We start from the raw sequence: 14,943 nt of genomic DNA on the forward strand, positions 1-14,943 counted from the left end.
TGTGTTAAAAGATGAAAATCCATGATTGATTCTATTATCAGATGTTTTTTCTGATATCACTGCTTTTCCAGATATCTGTTCTTTACATATTTCGTGGCATCCATTTCTGTTGCTAATGTTCTTTGTCTTGTTTTACTTATTCTCATCAATACATTATTAACATATCCACTATTAAATAGTATTTTACGACATAAGTAAAATATTTTCCATATTATCCAGGTGAAATTATACTGCATACTTCTAGGGAATAGAGATGCTCAATTATAGCTCTTTTCCCAGTTGAAGAATGGTGACTGAATTTCAGTTTGAGTTCTAACATTTTAATCCAAAGTTGCTGGCTATTTCTTAAAGGAAATACAGAGAGCTTTGAAACACAAGGGCAGTTGTTCAAAGTTGTTCAATCCTGAGCTGAAGTGAAACAGAAGTTTTCAGATGTTTAAGCTATGCTCTTAAATCATGGAAAGTCTTAGGTGAAGCTACCCATGTTATCATAGTGGATAACATTTGTGTCCTAGCAGTGAGGTCTCAGGATGTTCTTACACAAAAGAGAGGAGTGTAAGGTAGATTCCCTCCTGAGTGTGAGCTTGCTGTACCAGAGATACTGTCTGATCTAGTAAGTGAAAGCTAAGAAAGGACTTATATATTCATTTCAATTATTTTCCAGGTGGAAAAAAGTTTCTTTTGTGCTAGATTTCTTCTCATCTCTAGATAATTTTATCTCCATTGCCTTTAAACATATTTACCTTGAACTTAGCTGGCAAGATCACAAAAAAGGAATGAGTTTGAAAGTCTATTCAAAGCACAGATAAACCTACAGCACCAAAATTCACTATAAAAGTTCCAGATATAGGCTATTGCAAGTGGAGTCCTATGCCTGTGACCTTTAGATCCAGTATCTTTCTCTTGCATGCCAGGACTTTAAAAAAAGCCCATCTTAGCAAATCTAGAAACAAATAATACAAATTGGCGTGATAATAGATTAAGACCAAATTTGCATAGCTTACATTTTTTAAGCTGAGCACAGAAAGAGTGATTATTCTCTTACTTCCTTTTTTTTTTTTTTTTTTTTTGTGTGTGTGTGGGGGGGGTTGTTATTCACACACACACAGAATTAGATATTGTCTGCATTTTGTCCTTGTAAGATTACATTCAATTAAATGCACGTTATGATAAAATTGATTATGAAAAACATCATTTAAAACTGGTCAAATAACATCTGTTAGAGATGGAATTCATAAAAAGAAATTTATTGCAACCATTTTACTTCTACAGAAAGAAAAGAACAATCTGTTTTTTGATCCTATTGTTCTATCTCTAATTCATTTTTTCTTTTGGAGGCATGTGTTTTATGTACGTGTAGCGCTTTTAAAAATCCAAGTTTCATTAAATTTCTTTTACATTTCAGAACCAAGATACAGAATTGGAAATGGAGAACAAAACCAAACCAAAAATAGTCGGCATATTAATATACTTGTAATAGAATAGAAACTACTTGTGTAAATTATTTTCCACTTTCAATTCTTTCCAAAATCCAGTCACTAAATTTCCCCCATTAAAAAAAAAACAAAAACCAAAACTTGTCTATGGTCTTCTTGAAAGTCCAAATTATAGCATCCAAGATCATTAATCCATGAAACAGTCAAAATTTTTCTTTTAAGAAATTATTTTTTGTCTGCGAATTGAGTTGAGAAAAGCCTCCAAACATGAAAAATGCCTCAGAAGGAAAAGTTTGGGCACTAGGTCAAGTTCCATGTACTATGATAAACTGGAGCTTTTGAGCTGGACTTCATTTTTTAGTTAATAAGTAATAGTCTCGTGGGGGTTGGAAAGGACCTTAGAGGATCATCGAGTCCAACCCCCGGGATTCGAGCCTCTGTGTAGCAGAGCGGCACTTCTACCACTTGCGCCACAGGGGGTGATTCGAACACCCGGGCTCCGGTGTTGCAACGCGGCATTCCTACCACTGCGCCACCGGGGCACACAGCTATTCCCTTTTTTTGGCAGAGCACATAGTTCGTTCATCATTTGGATTTACCTCAAATAAACATTAAAAAATTTTCCATCTTTACAGCTAATTCTTCAGCTCTGGAGGCTTTTATTTAACTTCTTTCATCTGAGTTTTTCAGGAAAAATAATTATTTTATTATTTTTCTAAAAGACAATTTTGTACTGAAACATAATGAAGGATTTAATTTTTAAGCAACTGTTGTAAATGAAATAAGAAAATACCATTTAAAAAAATAGGGGTGGGGGGTGGGGGGGGGTGATCAATGACGCTCACACAATTGCTCAGGTTGGAAAAGACCTCAAAGATCATCAAGTCCAACCACAAATACTGGTAAAAAGCGAATTATGGATAGTTTAAAACAGTAGCTTTTAATAAAATCTTTATGTGGGCTGGGGTGTTTTGCTGTTATGAAAATAGCAAGCACTCTGTTCTGAAAATGCCATCTTTCAAATGTGTCTCCTTTGATGTATACTCTGCTAAAAATAAAGAAAAACAAAATATAACACCAGAATCAATGCATTTCTCAGTAAAATGAGGAAGATGTCCACAGGTCATACACAATGCATTTATATTACTGACTGGTAAAACTAAAATGGTGTGGATACAACTGAGTACTTCCTGAACTAGAATCTAATCTGTTTATTTTTGTCCCATTTTGGCATTATAAAAAGACAACATATATCAGCAAGGTACTGTTACATCTCTATTTTCTGAGAGGAACTTCTTAGTAGGAAAGCCCACTTGCTTGCTGTACGCTACTCAAGATAAGTTGTTATGAAAATACAAAAGGGTCATGTTCTCTTTCTGATGGCTTTTACGTGATGTAGAACAAACTATTAAGAGGAGAAAATAAAGACAGCTATGGTGAAGTAGCTAAGCTTCATTTAATAGATTTAGGGGCAGTCAAAATCAATTCACAGCAGCCCTCTCAGTTTAGAAGAACATTCTATTCTGGGTAAATACATACTGAACAGAATGGCTATGACGATAAAAATGAGAAATGTTCTTCTGTGATCTCTATCAACAGTTGTTCTTCTGTGACCTCTGTCAACAGTAGTCCTACACAGGACATGAAATTCTAAAGAATACATATATACATAAATCTTAATTTTCACTCCAAACTGTAGTTCTGATTTCAGAAGAGTTAGGTAAACAATTTTGAAACTGTACTTAAGAGGCACTTTGGCCTGGTATTTCATACACTGGATGAGCACACAATCCCTTCAGTATTTTCATGGATAAGAGACAATTAATTTCTAATAGCATTTGCATGGCTCCAGAAGTTGCTCCGTACCCCAACCTGAAGTTTCTGTACATCTTCAGAATAGGATGAGATCTAAGGAAACACCATGAATAAGACTACACTACCAACAAGCTTTAGGGAAGTACCCGAATTGGTCCTATGCATTACTTAGACTTCTCAGCTGTGAATGTTAGTACTTAAATCCTCCTGTAACATTACACTGGTTTTGGTTCCTAGATATATGTACAACACACCAATTTAATTTCCCAATTAAATATTTGCTATTATTTCTTTATGTTTTTCCCAGTTATGCCAGTTGTATTTCTTTTTCCCTGTGGTCTAAAGCTACATGATATATTAGTAGTTAGCTAGAAGTTGCTCAAACACACAAATTCATTTATTCTCCTCCTAGTCCCATAAGGATAACTGTCACCCTCACCAGCTGGTACTATCTAGATTAAAAATAGACATCAGCTGCAAAATTGCTAATTTCTCCTGAGGATACCAGCAGCAGGAGAGTTGACTATAATTCTTCATACAGACAGCATCAAGAAACATATTAGAAATGACATTCCTCTCATCTTCTAAAGCTCTTAACACCACTCACTCTTGCCATGCCCTCAGTATCTGTTTCCATCATCTCTTCAGGATAATCAGCTGCCTACAACTAATTAGTCGTGATAAACTAGAAAGGATATAGTCCCATTAAATTGCTGGCAATAGATGTAAGGGTTTTGGCTTCTCAAAAGCAAATTATTAACCTCTGGTACATCAGAACTGTGAGTAGGACTCGTTCTCCTTTTCACACTTCAATATTTATGACTGTCAAAGCACTTAAGGTGCATTTTGTTGTGTTTCCTTTTGAGTGAATATGAAAAAGAAAACCAACTGGTAAAATTTCCTTAGGAAAGAAATAGTATCATCATTTCAAATGAAATTCCATCAATTCAACTATACTTTTAAGCAGTAGAGATGCTGAACATAATTTCTGTGCTTACTACGATATTTAAGAATAAAAAGGATTGCTTAAACATCAGGAGATAATATTAGATGTCAAGCATCAGAGTTAAATTTCCAGTGCTTTTGCTGACTATTGAAGTTACATTGAGTGAATTTGTCTTGTGTTTTCAGATGGGAACAATAATTGATTTCTTCCTCACTTTGGCTCTTTTGCCATTGACACTTTGACTTTTGTTATTTTCTCTTTTTAACACAGAATAATATGTAGCATTATTATTTTGTTTTATACTTTTATTCTTTTATTTTAGGCAATTCTTATGGTATTGTATTATGGCAGCACCTATGAGCCTCAGCCCCCATTAACCAGAAAAGCTGTGAAAAGCAAACTGACCTTGCTAAGACTGCTACTGGACAGCTCTTCCCACTCATTTTCCACATTACAGGTGACATATACCTTAAAACAAACAAAACAAAACAACAACAAAAATCCAAACCAAACTCACAAAGTAACCAGCAAAATACAAAGACAGCAACAAGAGAGCAGACAAAAGCTGATGAAGGAGGGAACTGTGTTGATGGAACCATAAGAATCTCTTTGTGCTAAGCCATGCAGGGGTGGTGCTTCTTCAGTCATGGTCTAGTAAGTTCACAGACCGCTGAGCCCGTGTTCATCCAAGAGGACTGCATTTTTTTTCTCTTTTTCCAATAGAGATTTTCCCATACCTGGGGCTTCACAGCGTACTGCCAGTGCCAGGCTGTTGTTAGATACTGCAAACTACCGATAGTAGAAATTAGCTTGGTGAAGGGTGGGGGAAGATAATGTCAAAACTGTATTTTCAGCGGGGATTTTCAGTAAAGCTTCCTTCGATACGGATCCTCAGCAGTCTTTGAGAGCCTGTTCTGGATCAGTAGCATATAGATATATTGGCCTGCTAAAAGTATAGCTGTCTCTGTCTCCTTTAAGCATCTTTAAATGGTCAATAAAAAGTCTAGTAGCTTCCTTTCTAGAAGTTATTTAAAACAAAATAAACAAACAAACAAACAAACAAAACCATGCATATTCTGTATATGCACACAAACTCAACATCTAGAGAAACTAGCATCAGTCAATACCCATATTTAGGAAAATAAAGTACTAATCCATTCAAAATGCAAGAAATAAAAAAAAGGGAAAGACAATTTTCACACCTGCCTGATAAATACAAAGGAACCAATAAAATACAGCTTTAAAATACATACTCCCTTGCAATAATGTAATAAACTACACTGTCATCTCATGAAGAATAGGGATGGTTGCCGTGGTGATGAAGATTATCCTTACTGCTACTTCATTCTGTCATTTTTCTAAACATGAATTCATAGTACTTAGGATTTATTAACAATGTGTCACATTGATAGAGATAAATTACATACTTTAAACTGACCATGTAAGTCTTCCATGATATTATAGCCACTTTGTCAACTCAGCAATGAGATATGATGTGATTACTAGAAAATTAAAGCTCTTTGTCATAAAGGATGAGGCAGTATCAAAACTCTGTTTAGAGAAAAACATCAGTAGAATAATCTAATGTGTTTATTTATTTTAAATCTTTTGGAGTTAGCTAACAGTCTCTACTTTCTGTCTTTTAGATCAATCAAGATCAGCACATATTGAAACTAGATTTACTTGTGCTGGGAAAATTTATGTTATAATGCATTAGAACTGATGTTTCCCAGGCTACAGTACTTTATGATAGTTCTGAGTATAGTCAGATGTTTGTGAAAAGACCTTAGTGATGGCATATTTTGCAATATATAAAAATAAATATACAAACTTATGTACTATGAAGATATATTTCACTACATGGAATTTCTGTAGAGTTCTGTACAATATATGGAATCTTAGCTGTAGGAGAAAGTTGGGTGAAACTCTCACTGTTCCTGTCTAGCAAGTATCATTTTATGTTCATTATAGCAGTGCTTGTGTCAATAAAATTAATTACTGACAAAATATGAAGCTGATTTAGATGGCCACCTCTACAGTCATTGTTCCATATATATTCTGCAGACAAAAGTAAGAAAAAGAACTTTGCTAAAATATTAAAATAATTGAAACTTTTTTTTTTCTTTTCTTTTTTTTCTTTTTTTTTTTTTAAATATGTATTTGTATATGTCACAAGAAAAGGATACTGGTTTTTTTTTGAGAAATATGTTGAAGGTAGAGCTAAGTACATTGACTCTGTAGAGCTCAGCCATCTTGAGTCAAATAAGGATAGGTCAATGGTAAATGCTTTTGAAGTGAAAGAGGGTGGGCTTAGATTGGAGATGAAGAAGACATATTTACTATTTTTTACAGCAAGGATGGTGAGACAGGAACAGGTTGCTGAGAGAGATTGTGAATGAACCCTTCCAAGGGTCAAGCCCTGCTCTCCACTCCTCTTCTAATGCAGCCAAGAACATAGTTGGCCTTCTGTGCTGCAAATGCACACTGCTGGTCATGTCCAGCTTCTTGTCTCCCAGGATGCCCAAGTCCATTTCCACAGGCTGCTCTCAAGGAGAATTTCCCCCAGTTCGGACAAGTATCTGGGATTGCCCCAGCCCAAGTACAGCACTCTGCCCTTGGTCTTGTTGAACTTTATTATGTTCATTGGTACACTTCTCCAGCCTGTCCACATCCCTCTGGGAAGCTTCCCTTCCCTCCAGTGTATCGAATGCACTGCTTGTCCTGGATGTCCCTGTACATTACAGGGGAGTTGGACTTGATGGCCTTCAGAGGTCCCTTTCAATTCTAAGGATTTTATGATTCTTATATTTGTCCCTGTAGAATGTGATTTGTCACTCTGTGGGCCACAACCATATCTTTATGTAGAATGACCTTTGAGCTGGCTGAGGTATGACTCCCATATATATTGTTGTGCAAAGGAAGTAACTGAACTTTCTTAAATGCATCATAAGGAAGGTAGTCCAGAGCAATGGCATAGAGAATTTCTCAGATATGCTCAGAAGAGGGGAGGAATCCTGTAGCTGCAAATAATCTTTGTCTTGCACTATTTCTATGATTATGTTATGGAAACTTGTCTAAGTATCCTTTTAAGCAGAACAAGAGGGAAATGTTTGAAAATCAAGCAATAGGATTCTCTCAGTAGATGGAAAAATTATCCTCATATAGTTACATGAGGACAAATAATCCAAGCTCAGCTGAAATACAGTAAATCAATATCTATATCAATAAACACAATTTTTTCCTAATCACTGCATTTGAGGTATGTAGACCAAAAAATGAACTACACACCCAAGCTGCAAAGTACAAGACAAAAATAGAACAAAAGTCCTTTTGGCTCATTGACATCATATAATTAGCTTAGTTATTCTGTCATACATAGGCAGCTAACAGTAATACGTATTTTATCCTTTGTGTTCCTTTATCTCCATGAATTTCCTTTTTGAAGGCTACATAGCATAGTTATGTTTCTTGTGAACAGAGGAAAATCTTTATTTTAGATGACTTACACCATCCAATAAAAACATTCTATATTTATTTATAATTCACAAATCAATGTTGAAGAGAGAAAATACCTTTGGCTACTGTATATCTTTGGCAATGCATGCTATTTACAACTGGAGCAAATAACTAGTGAGATAAATAGAACATTTCTACTCTCTTTAACACACATTAGAGTAGCTCCTTAGAACTGAGATATAATAAGCACAATTTTTTAATCTGTTGTATTTCTTTGAGGGCCAGAACATGTGTTATTTAGAATCTAAAGATCAAATCTCACCCTTAAAAAAAGGAAGTAATGGACTCTGTTGAGATTTGTATGTGATTTTGTCAAAGATCCATTTGATCCAGTATTTTCTACCAGTTTTCCACTGCAGGAAAATATGTATACTACCATAAACCAAATGCTCTGTTTAATGTTAAGAATTTATTTGGCACCAATAATACATGGCCATTACATTCGTACCACTGCAAGCAAGCAACATTATAAAAGCTTGATTAAATTCTGGTTTGTTTTTCCTACATTCCACTTTTTTCATTTTCTATATTATTGTGCTTTTGGCACAAAAAGGGCTGTAGAAAAAAAAAATAACTATGAAGGTGTGTGGCAATAATAACAATGTCAGTGTCATAAGTGAGAAATTTTATTTACAAGGTGTGGTGTAGCAAGGACCGACAAATACTGTACCACTTTCTCTTCTAACAAGACAGTTCTTAGCAAAAGGATTTATGAAATGGGCTTTAGTCTACAGCATGATTAAAATGAGTAATTTTCAGAAACTCTGGTTCCTAAAGCAGCAACTTTTATACCTGTTTGTAATTCATGTACAGCATTGAGTCTATCTTTGTTTGTGAGTTGAAGTTAATGACTGAGAATCTGAGCTTTAAAAATCTAGAATATGCAGTGAAAACATTACCTTTGAATAAACTTTACCTTTGGAAGCTAATTTGTAAAATACAAAATACTAATCCTGACAAACAACTAGAGATATATAGAGAAAATGCTAAATAAAAGCATGGTTTTTCCTGATTCATAACCAACATATGTTATTTTCAGCTGTTGCTGATGAGCGTAACTTGTTTTTGACATCAAAAGCACTACTACTGCTCAATTTATTCTTATGTTAGAATTACTTTAATATTCATGATTAAATACTGCATTGTTTTCAGAAATTCATAAAGAGAAAACAGAGAGATATGAAAAACGAACAACACTGAAAGGTAATTCTTTGTTTATCTATTTACCTACATATGTGTAATTGCTGTATTTGCCAACTGCATGTGTTACCATTATTATATATTATAATAATCCAGACATTAGTTGGTGCAGACTATAAATAATAAAAATCTTCACTTGTGCCTTGGCATTAACAAATATTTTCATTTTAAATATGTGGGGATATTTTCAAACTCAAACTTGTTATAAAATTATCTTGTCCAAACTTATCCAGGAGTCTTTTTATAGCAAAGGTGCAAGAATGTAGCATGCAGACAAACTTCCTTTGGTGCTAAACACATTAAATGTGTTCGGCAAGAGAGAAAACATATTTATAGACCAGTGGGTGCCACCCAAGTTAGGCATAGTTAAGAGTGAGCAAGGTGTGTATGAGAGATAAGAAAAACCTCCATTATAGGAGCCTAGTTTTTTTAGATTGTTTTATGTCCTCTAACTGGCACTTTCCAAAAATATACAGAGGAGCTGGTTTGAACTGGTTTTCAGAGGTCAAATAAGCAAATATGTTTCCTGGGGTATGTTCAGACGAATTGAAACCTCCTCCGGAAAGTTTAGGCCAAATAAAATTTGATGAGCACCTCTCTCATGTACCAATGCTGCGCTTTGTAATGTCAGGAGGAAGCAGTTGGAGTTTTATTAAAAGCAATGTGTATATACATACACTCGCCCTTATATTATTATATTCTTTATACATACATATATTTTCTTTATAGGTTTTTACAGTATTTTACAATTCTAATGGTAACTTTCCAGCTCTGTACTAATCAGGGTCATGTGAAGTGCCTAGAATCTCTTCCCAAGTACTTAATAAATCATGTAGTACAGAAATGAATTTTTTAGGATGCCACGGGGTTAGCTGAGTAATAAGTAACTCAGATCTATTAGCAAAGGACCCTAGTTATGGACTTTTCAAAATCTGCATTCTAAAAATACAGATGGAACTGCAGCATTGACCAAAACTTCCTCTTGTGTACAGAAATGCTTTGCTTTACATGGAGGAATGTTACTGTGGCAAAGATGACCCCAAAATTTTATCAGATTCCAGAAAGAAATCACTGGAGTGTCTTCAGTTAAGTCTTTTTTTGCACTCTTATAACACTGTTTTAATTATATGCCTTACTGAGGCACAGGACAATTTTTTGCATTATTACTTTACTTTTTTTCAAATATTTCATGGAATCACAGAATGTTTTGGGTTGAAAATATCCTTCAATGCCATGTAATTCCAACCTCCCTGCAATGGCCATGGAAACACTTCACTAGACAAGGATTCTCAAAGCTCTCTACAATCTGGTCTTGCAAATATTATTTTTACATTTCACAAAATCATAGAATGGCTTGGGTTGGAAGGCACCTTTAAGATCGTCTAGTTCCAGTCCCCCTGCTATAGGTAAGGACACCTCTCTCTAGATACGGGTTGAGGGCAGCCTGGGGTAAAGCTCGCACTGAAGATTGTTTGACCAGTACTATTAGCTGGCAAAGCTGAACCTCAGAAAATGTTAGACCCTAATCTAAGGTCACTTGGCTTTTGGATGTATGCATCTACACAGAGATTTAATGCGCTCTGACTAGAGCATTGTAACTTCATTGTAATAGTCCATTTATCTTAACTTTTGTGAGTGCTGTTCTGTGGACAAGCACTTTGTTAGCTGGAACAAGTAATCTGTACTTTGTGCTCATTGAACTCATTGCTTACCCTTATCCTAAGAAATGGACAAAGACTTACTAAGCCAGATACTATTTTTACTTAGCTTAAGTGTGGAATCAATTGTACCTCATCTCTTCTTTTTGCACTTATTTTTTCTGAGGTTATAGCTGTTATCCAATCCTCTGCCTCAGACACTCTAATTAAGAAAAGAAATCTAATTTCCCTTCACTTTGTTTTCCATTTGGTGCTAAATCAAATATAATATTAGGTGATATAAATTTGGAAAACGCACATATATATTACACTCCTTGTTTTTAATTTTATGTGAAATAAATTGCAATATTCCTGTATGATTAAACTCAGAATACATTTTTAAATTGCCTTAAAATTTTCCATCATAAGCACTTATTTTAGTTTATTTATAAATTTACCATACTCCAATCATTGAGGATAAATTTTTTCTTGCTTGGCTTTTTGCCTCAGGCTGAAATTTCATTCAAACTCATGTAAAAATGTGTCAGCATTTTCCAAAATCTAGGTTAGTGAGCACTATGTTGGGGCATTATATTTTTTTCAGTGCTAATACCAGCCCATTCTCCATTCTGTGCTCATGCTTTCTTTCTTTCTTTCTTTCTTTCCTTCTTTCTTTCTTTCCTTCTTTCTTTCTTTCTTTCCTTCCTTCTTTCTTTCTTTCTTTCTTTCTTTCTTTCTTTCTTTCTTTCTTTCTTTCTTTCTTTCTTTCTTTCTTTCTTTCTTTCTTTCTTTCTTTCTTTCTNTTTCTTTCTTTCTTTCTTTCTTTCTTTCTTTCTTTCTTTCTTTCTTTCTTTCTTTCTTTCTTTCTTTTTCTTTCTTTCTTTCTTTCTTTCTTTCTTTCTTTCTTTCTTTCTTTCTTTCTTTCTTTCTTTCTTTCTAATAAAATGGTGTGTCATAAATCAAATAAAATGGTGAATTAAAGTAGAATGGGAAGCTGTTGATTCAGCATCTTTCAGCTGAAGAGTGCTTGACTTAACTTACTTAAAAACAATTTTATATAGTTTCTCATGTTTTTTATATATACAAAAATATTTTTATTAACTCTAATTTGTTTCCCAGAAACATCACCATATGGCCAAGTTGGATAATTACTAATCCTAATGTAATTCTTCCACCTAATCTCTGAGGGCTTTAGAATTGGTATATACTAAGCCTTTTACAAAAAAATAGATATCCAGGTAGCTAAATCTGGAAAAAAACTTACAGACAATAAAGTACTGTTTACGATAGATGTTCCAGGACTATATGTAAAGCTGAACATAAAAGCACTGACCATCACAGAGCTATTTCAAAACTGTTTATGTGTCCCATCCAAAATTGACAACATGATGGTTTGAATTATTTTGCACATTTGCTTTTACTTGCTAATATGGATGTAAGATGTAACAACATGCTACAGTTTCTGCAAAAAAATTCACAGCCTTAGACTTTCTGGATATAAGGAAAAAGCAAGTGTTTTTCTTAGGTGTGCTATTAGATGTCCTAAAGTAATGGAATGAGCCAACCTGTCCTTCATGCAATTACATATTACCGCTGTGTTCTTTCACAGCCTGGATTTTAGTGTAAATTAGCTGTCCACATTCCTTAAAGGCTTATAAAAATTTCCTTGTAGTTTGTTTCTACTGCATTGCTAATTACAATTATTTACCTATTATGACAGGAATGTATTTCGATAATGCAAACACATGCAAAGACATAATGAAATTAATGGAATTTGGAATGATTTTTCCTAAAGACATGAACCTATGTTTTAAAGAGGACATATTTAACCAAGAAAAAATATTCTTGAACTTCTGTTAAATTACATTTGCTGCCAAAGTGGTGAAATGAGTGTATGCAAAAATACTACGGTGTGTATAAAACTTGAAGTTGTCTTCTAACCAGGGTTATGTTTTCTATGGTTTACTTGAGTACAAAATCTTAAGAGTGGCAAAGAAAATAATTCTCCACTGAAACTGGCAAAAGTTCTGGTTTTCAGAAGTGGAGTTTGAGAAGGAGTATTTTTATCTGAATCATTAGGATGTGGATTACAACCATGTCCATAAACACGGTCTAAAAGTTAAGTGGGCAACAGAGTCCATAAGGATCCAAATTTACCTGCTTCCACACTGACATGTACCTGATTGCTTTCAACAGATGTTCCTCCTGAAATTATTTTTTTTTTATCAAAAGAGATATATTCCTATTAATCCATCTTGTGGCTGAAGTAACATCTAAAAATTAAAAAATAAATAAATAAAAAATAAAGAGCATGGAAAGCAATATGCTAGCCATTTATTAATAAGAGAAAGCAATGCTGTCAAGAACTGAAAATAATTTCCTCCATCAGAAGTTTTAGAGTCACTGTGCTTGTGTAATGGAACTAGACCAAAGTTGCTGAATAATATCATTTGTTGCCAAATCATGATCGAAAATCTGAAGGTTTACTCAAAGAAAAAAATATTTCTCCTGTTCCCGGAATTAAATATTGACACTGAGAAGCTCTATACAAGATCCAGTGTCTGTTACTCAGAGATAAAATTCATTTTTTGCTTTTACAAATTTTTTCTGTGATTACTTTTGTAAAATAAAATGCATACAAAATACCTGGAGACTACAGATTTACAAGTTAATCTGATGTTTTTATGTTTCTAGTAATTCACAGAGAAAAGCCTCAAAAACTAGAAAGAAATGAAAGGAAGGAACATCTGAAAGGTACGTATTTAACACCTGATCTTTTTTCTTTTTATCAGAGTCTCAAAACTGCCAGATTTGTTGACACTTAGGCCCTTCAGTAAATCCCAAATATGTTTAAGAGTGGAGAAGGTCCTGTAAAAACCCAGTGGAAAGGGAATGAGGATTTTAAAGGCACTTTGGATTCAGCACTATGCAGAAAAGCTAAAATTATATTCATGAATTAATAAGTAAGTTTTTACTGTATTATTTACTTATGTAAAAGATGTCCAAAGCATAAATAGGTGACTTTTATTATTGAATGAATTAAAAAATATATTTTTCTTTAAGGAATAATTCTGAGCAAAATGTAATGGCTAAATCACAACATACAGGGCATGAGGATTGCCTTTAATAGTTGTTTTTTTTTCCCCAGACTCATTTTGGAGATAATAAAGGGAGATCATTAGAGATAATGTGTTGACTTGTTGTTAGTGAATGCCTCTATTTTGATGAAACCTGCCTATTTGTCAGAACACTACAAGCCTTCTGTGAACATGACGTTTGCATAAAACTTTGATTAATTAAATGTCAGACTGGAGAAAGAAACCCATTTTAGAAGAATAAATAGATTTATGGCCATAAAGATTCATCCAAAATAAGGAAATACCAATAAGATCTAGTCACTACTAATTTATTTCGGAACAAGAAGACAACTCTCACAAACAAAGTGAATATGTACTTTCTGAAATTTGTGCTTGACTAGATTTTTCTAGTTGTCTCCAATTGGAGCTTTTCCATTTTATATGAATAATTCAAAATATCAAGAGTTAGAAAGCCTGACTAGATGTTAGTGGCAGGCGCATAACTTCAGGTGTCTATTAGAGTGAATATTTATTACTAGAAAATGGAATAGTTGTATCAAGAGAATATTTTTCTGAGATTTGGCAAAATGACAGATCAAAGACTATCACGTCTCATATTACAATGTGAATGTATCTTCTTTTTTTTTTTTTTTTTGTAGAAAACAATAAATTCTTATATTTATTTTGAATGAGAAAATTTTACATATTTAATGTTTCTAAGGACAGGGGAAAATGGAGAACCTGAGCAAATGAAGAAGAATAAGGATTTTAAACCTTCTGTCAATTTTTGTGATTCTTTGGTTTTGTCTATTGAACTATTGCTACAGTTACTCCAGTAACCCCTGAATGTATTTAAAATCCATTTGGATGTGGTGCTCAGAGACATGATTTAGTAGAGGGTTTTAGAGTTAGGGTAGTATGGTTAGGTTGCGGTTGGAATTAATGATCTGGAAGGTCTTTTCCAACCTGAGTGATTCTATGATCTTGATGAACTCTACTGTGGATAGAGATATTCTGTATTCACTATACTAAGGAAGATTGGTTAAGATGGTACATTTTACTTTTAAATTATGACTGTAGATATGAGTCTTTCTAAGGCTCATTTGATTGTAGAATGCCTGGAGAAAACCAACATTTTCACAGAATCCCTGTATTTTAAAATTTCTATATTTTCTATTTTTCATGAATTCTGTTTTCAAGTTTAGCATATGGAGAGAGTAAGTAGCATCCTAGTCTAATTTCTAATCAACTTCTCCTTAGTTTAGTTTAGAAAAGTTATCTAATAACACAGACTATAAATAGCTGCCCTTAAAAAT

At 33.9% G+C, this 14,943-nt stretch overlaps 1 protein-coding gene across 9 annotated transcripts in view; it reads left to right on the forward strand.

The window, feature by feature from the left end:
- Positions 1 to 14,943, forward strand: part of TRDN (triadin) — a 139,185-nt gene that overhangs the window by 53,328 nt on the left and 70,914 nt on the right. For 8 of the 9 annotated variants that reach the window (XM_032443724.1, XM_032443723.1, XM_032443726.1 and 5 more), the window contains 2 exons: positions 8,866 to 8,916; positions 13,245 to 13,304. In XM_032443724.1, coding sequence (XP_032299615.1) covers positions 8,866 to 8,916; positions 13,245 to 13,304 — 111 coding nt within the window. The remainder of the gene's footprint in view (positions 1 to 8,865; positions 8,917 to 13,244; positions 13,305 to 14,943) is intronic. The other variant, XM_032443729.1, reaches the window with a different exon arrangement.

This window comes from Coturnix japonica, chromosome 3, assembly GCF_001577835.2.
Source record: "Coturnix japonica isolate 7356 chromosome 3, Coturnix japonica 2.1, whole genome shotgun sequence".
NCBI classification, from domain to species: domain Eukaryota; kingdom Metazoa; phylum Chordata; class Aves; order Galliformes; family Phasianidae; genus Coturnix; species Coturnix japonica.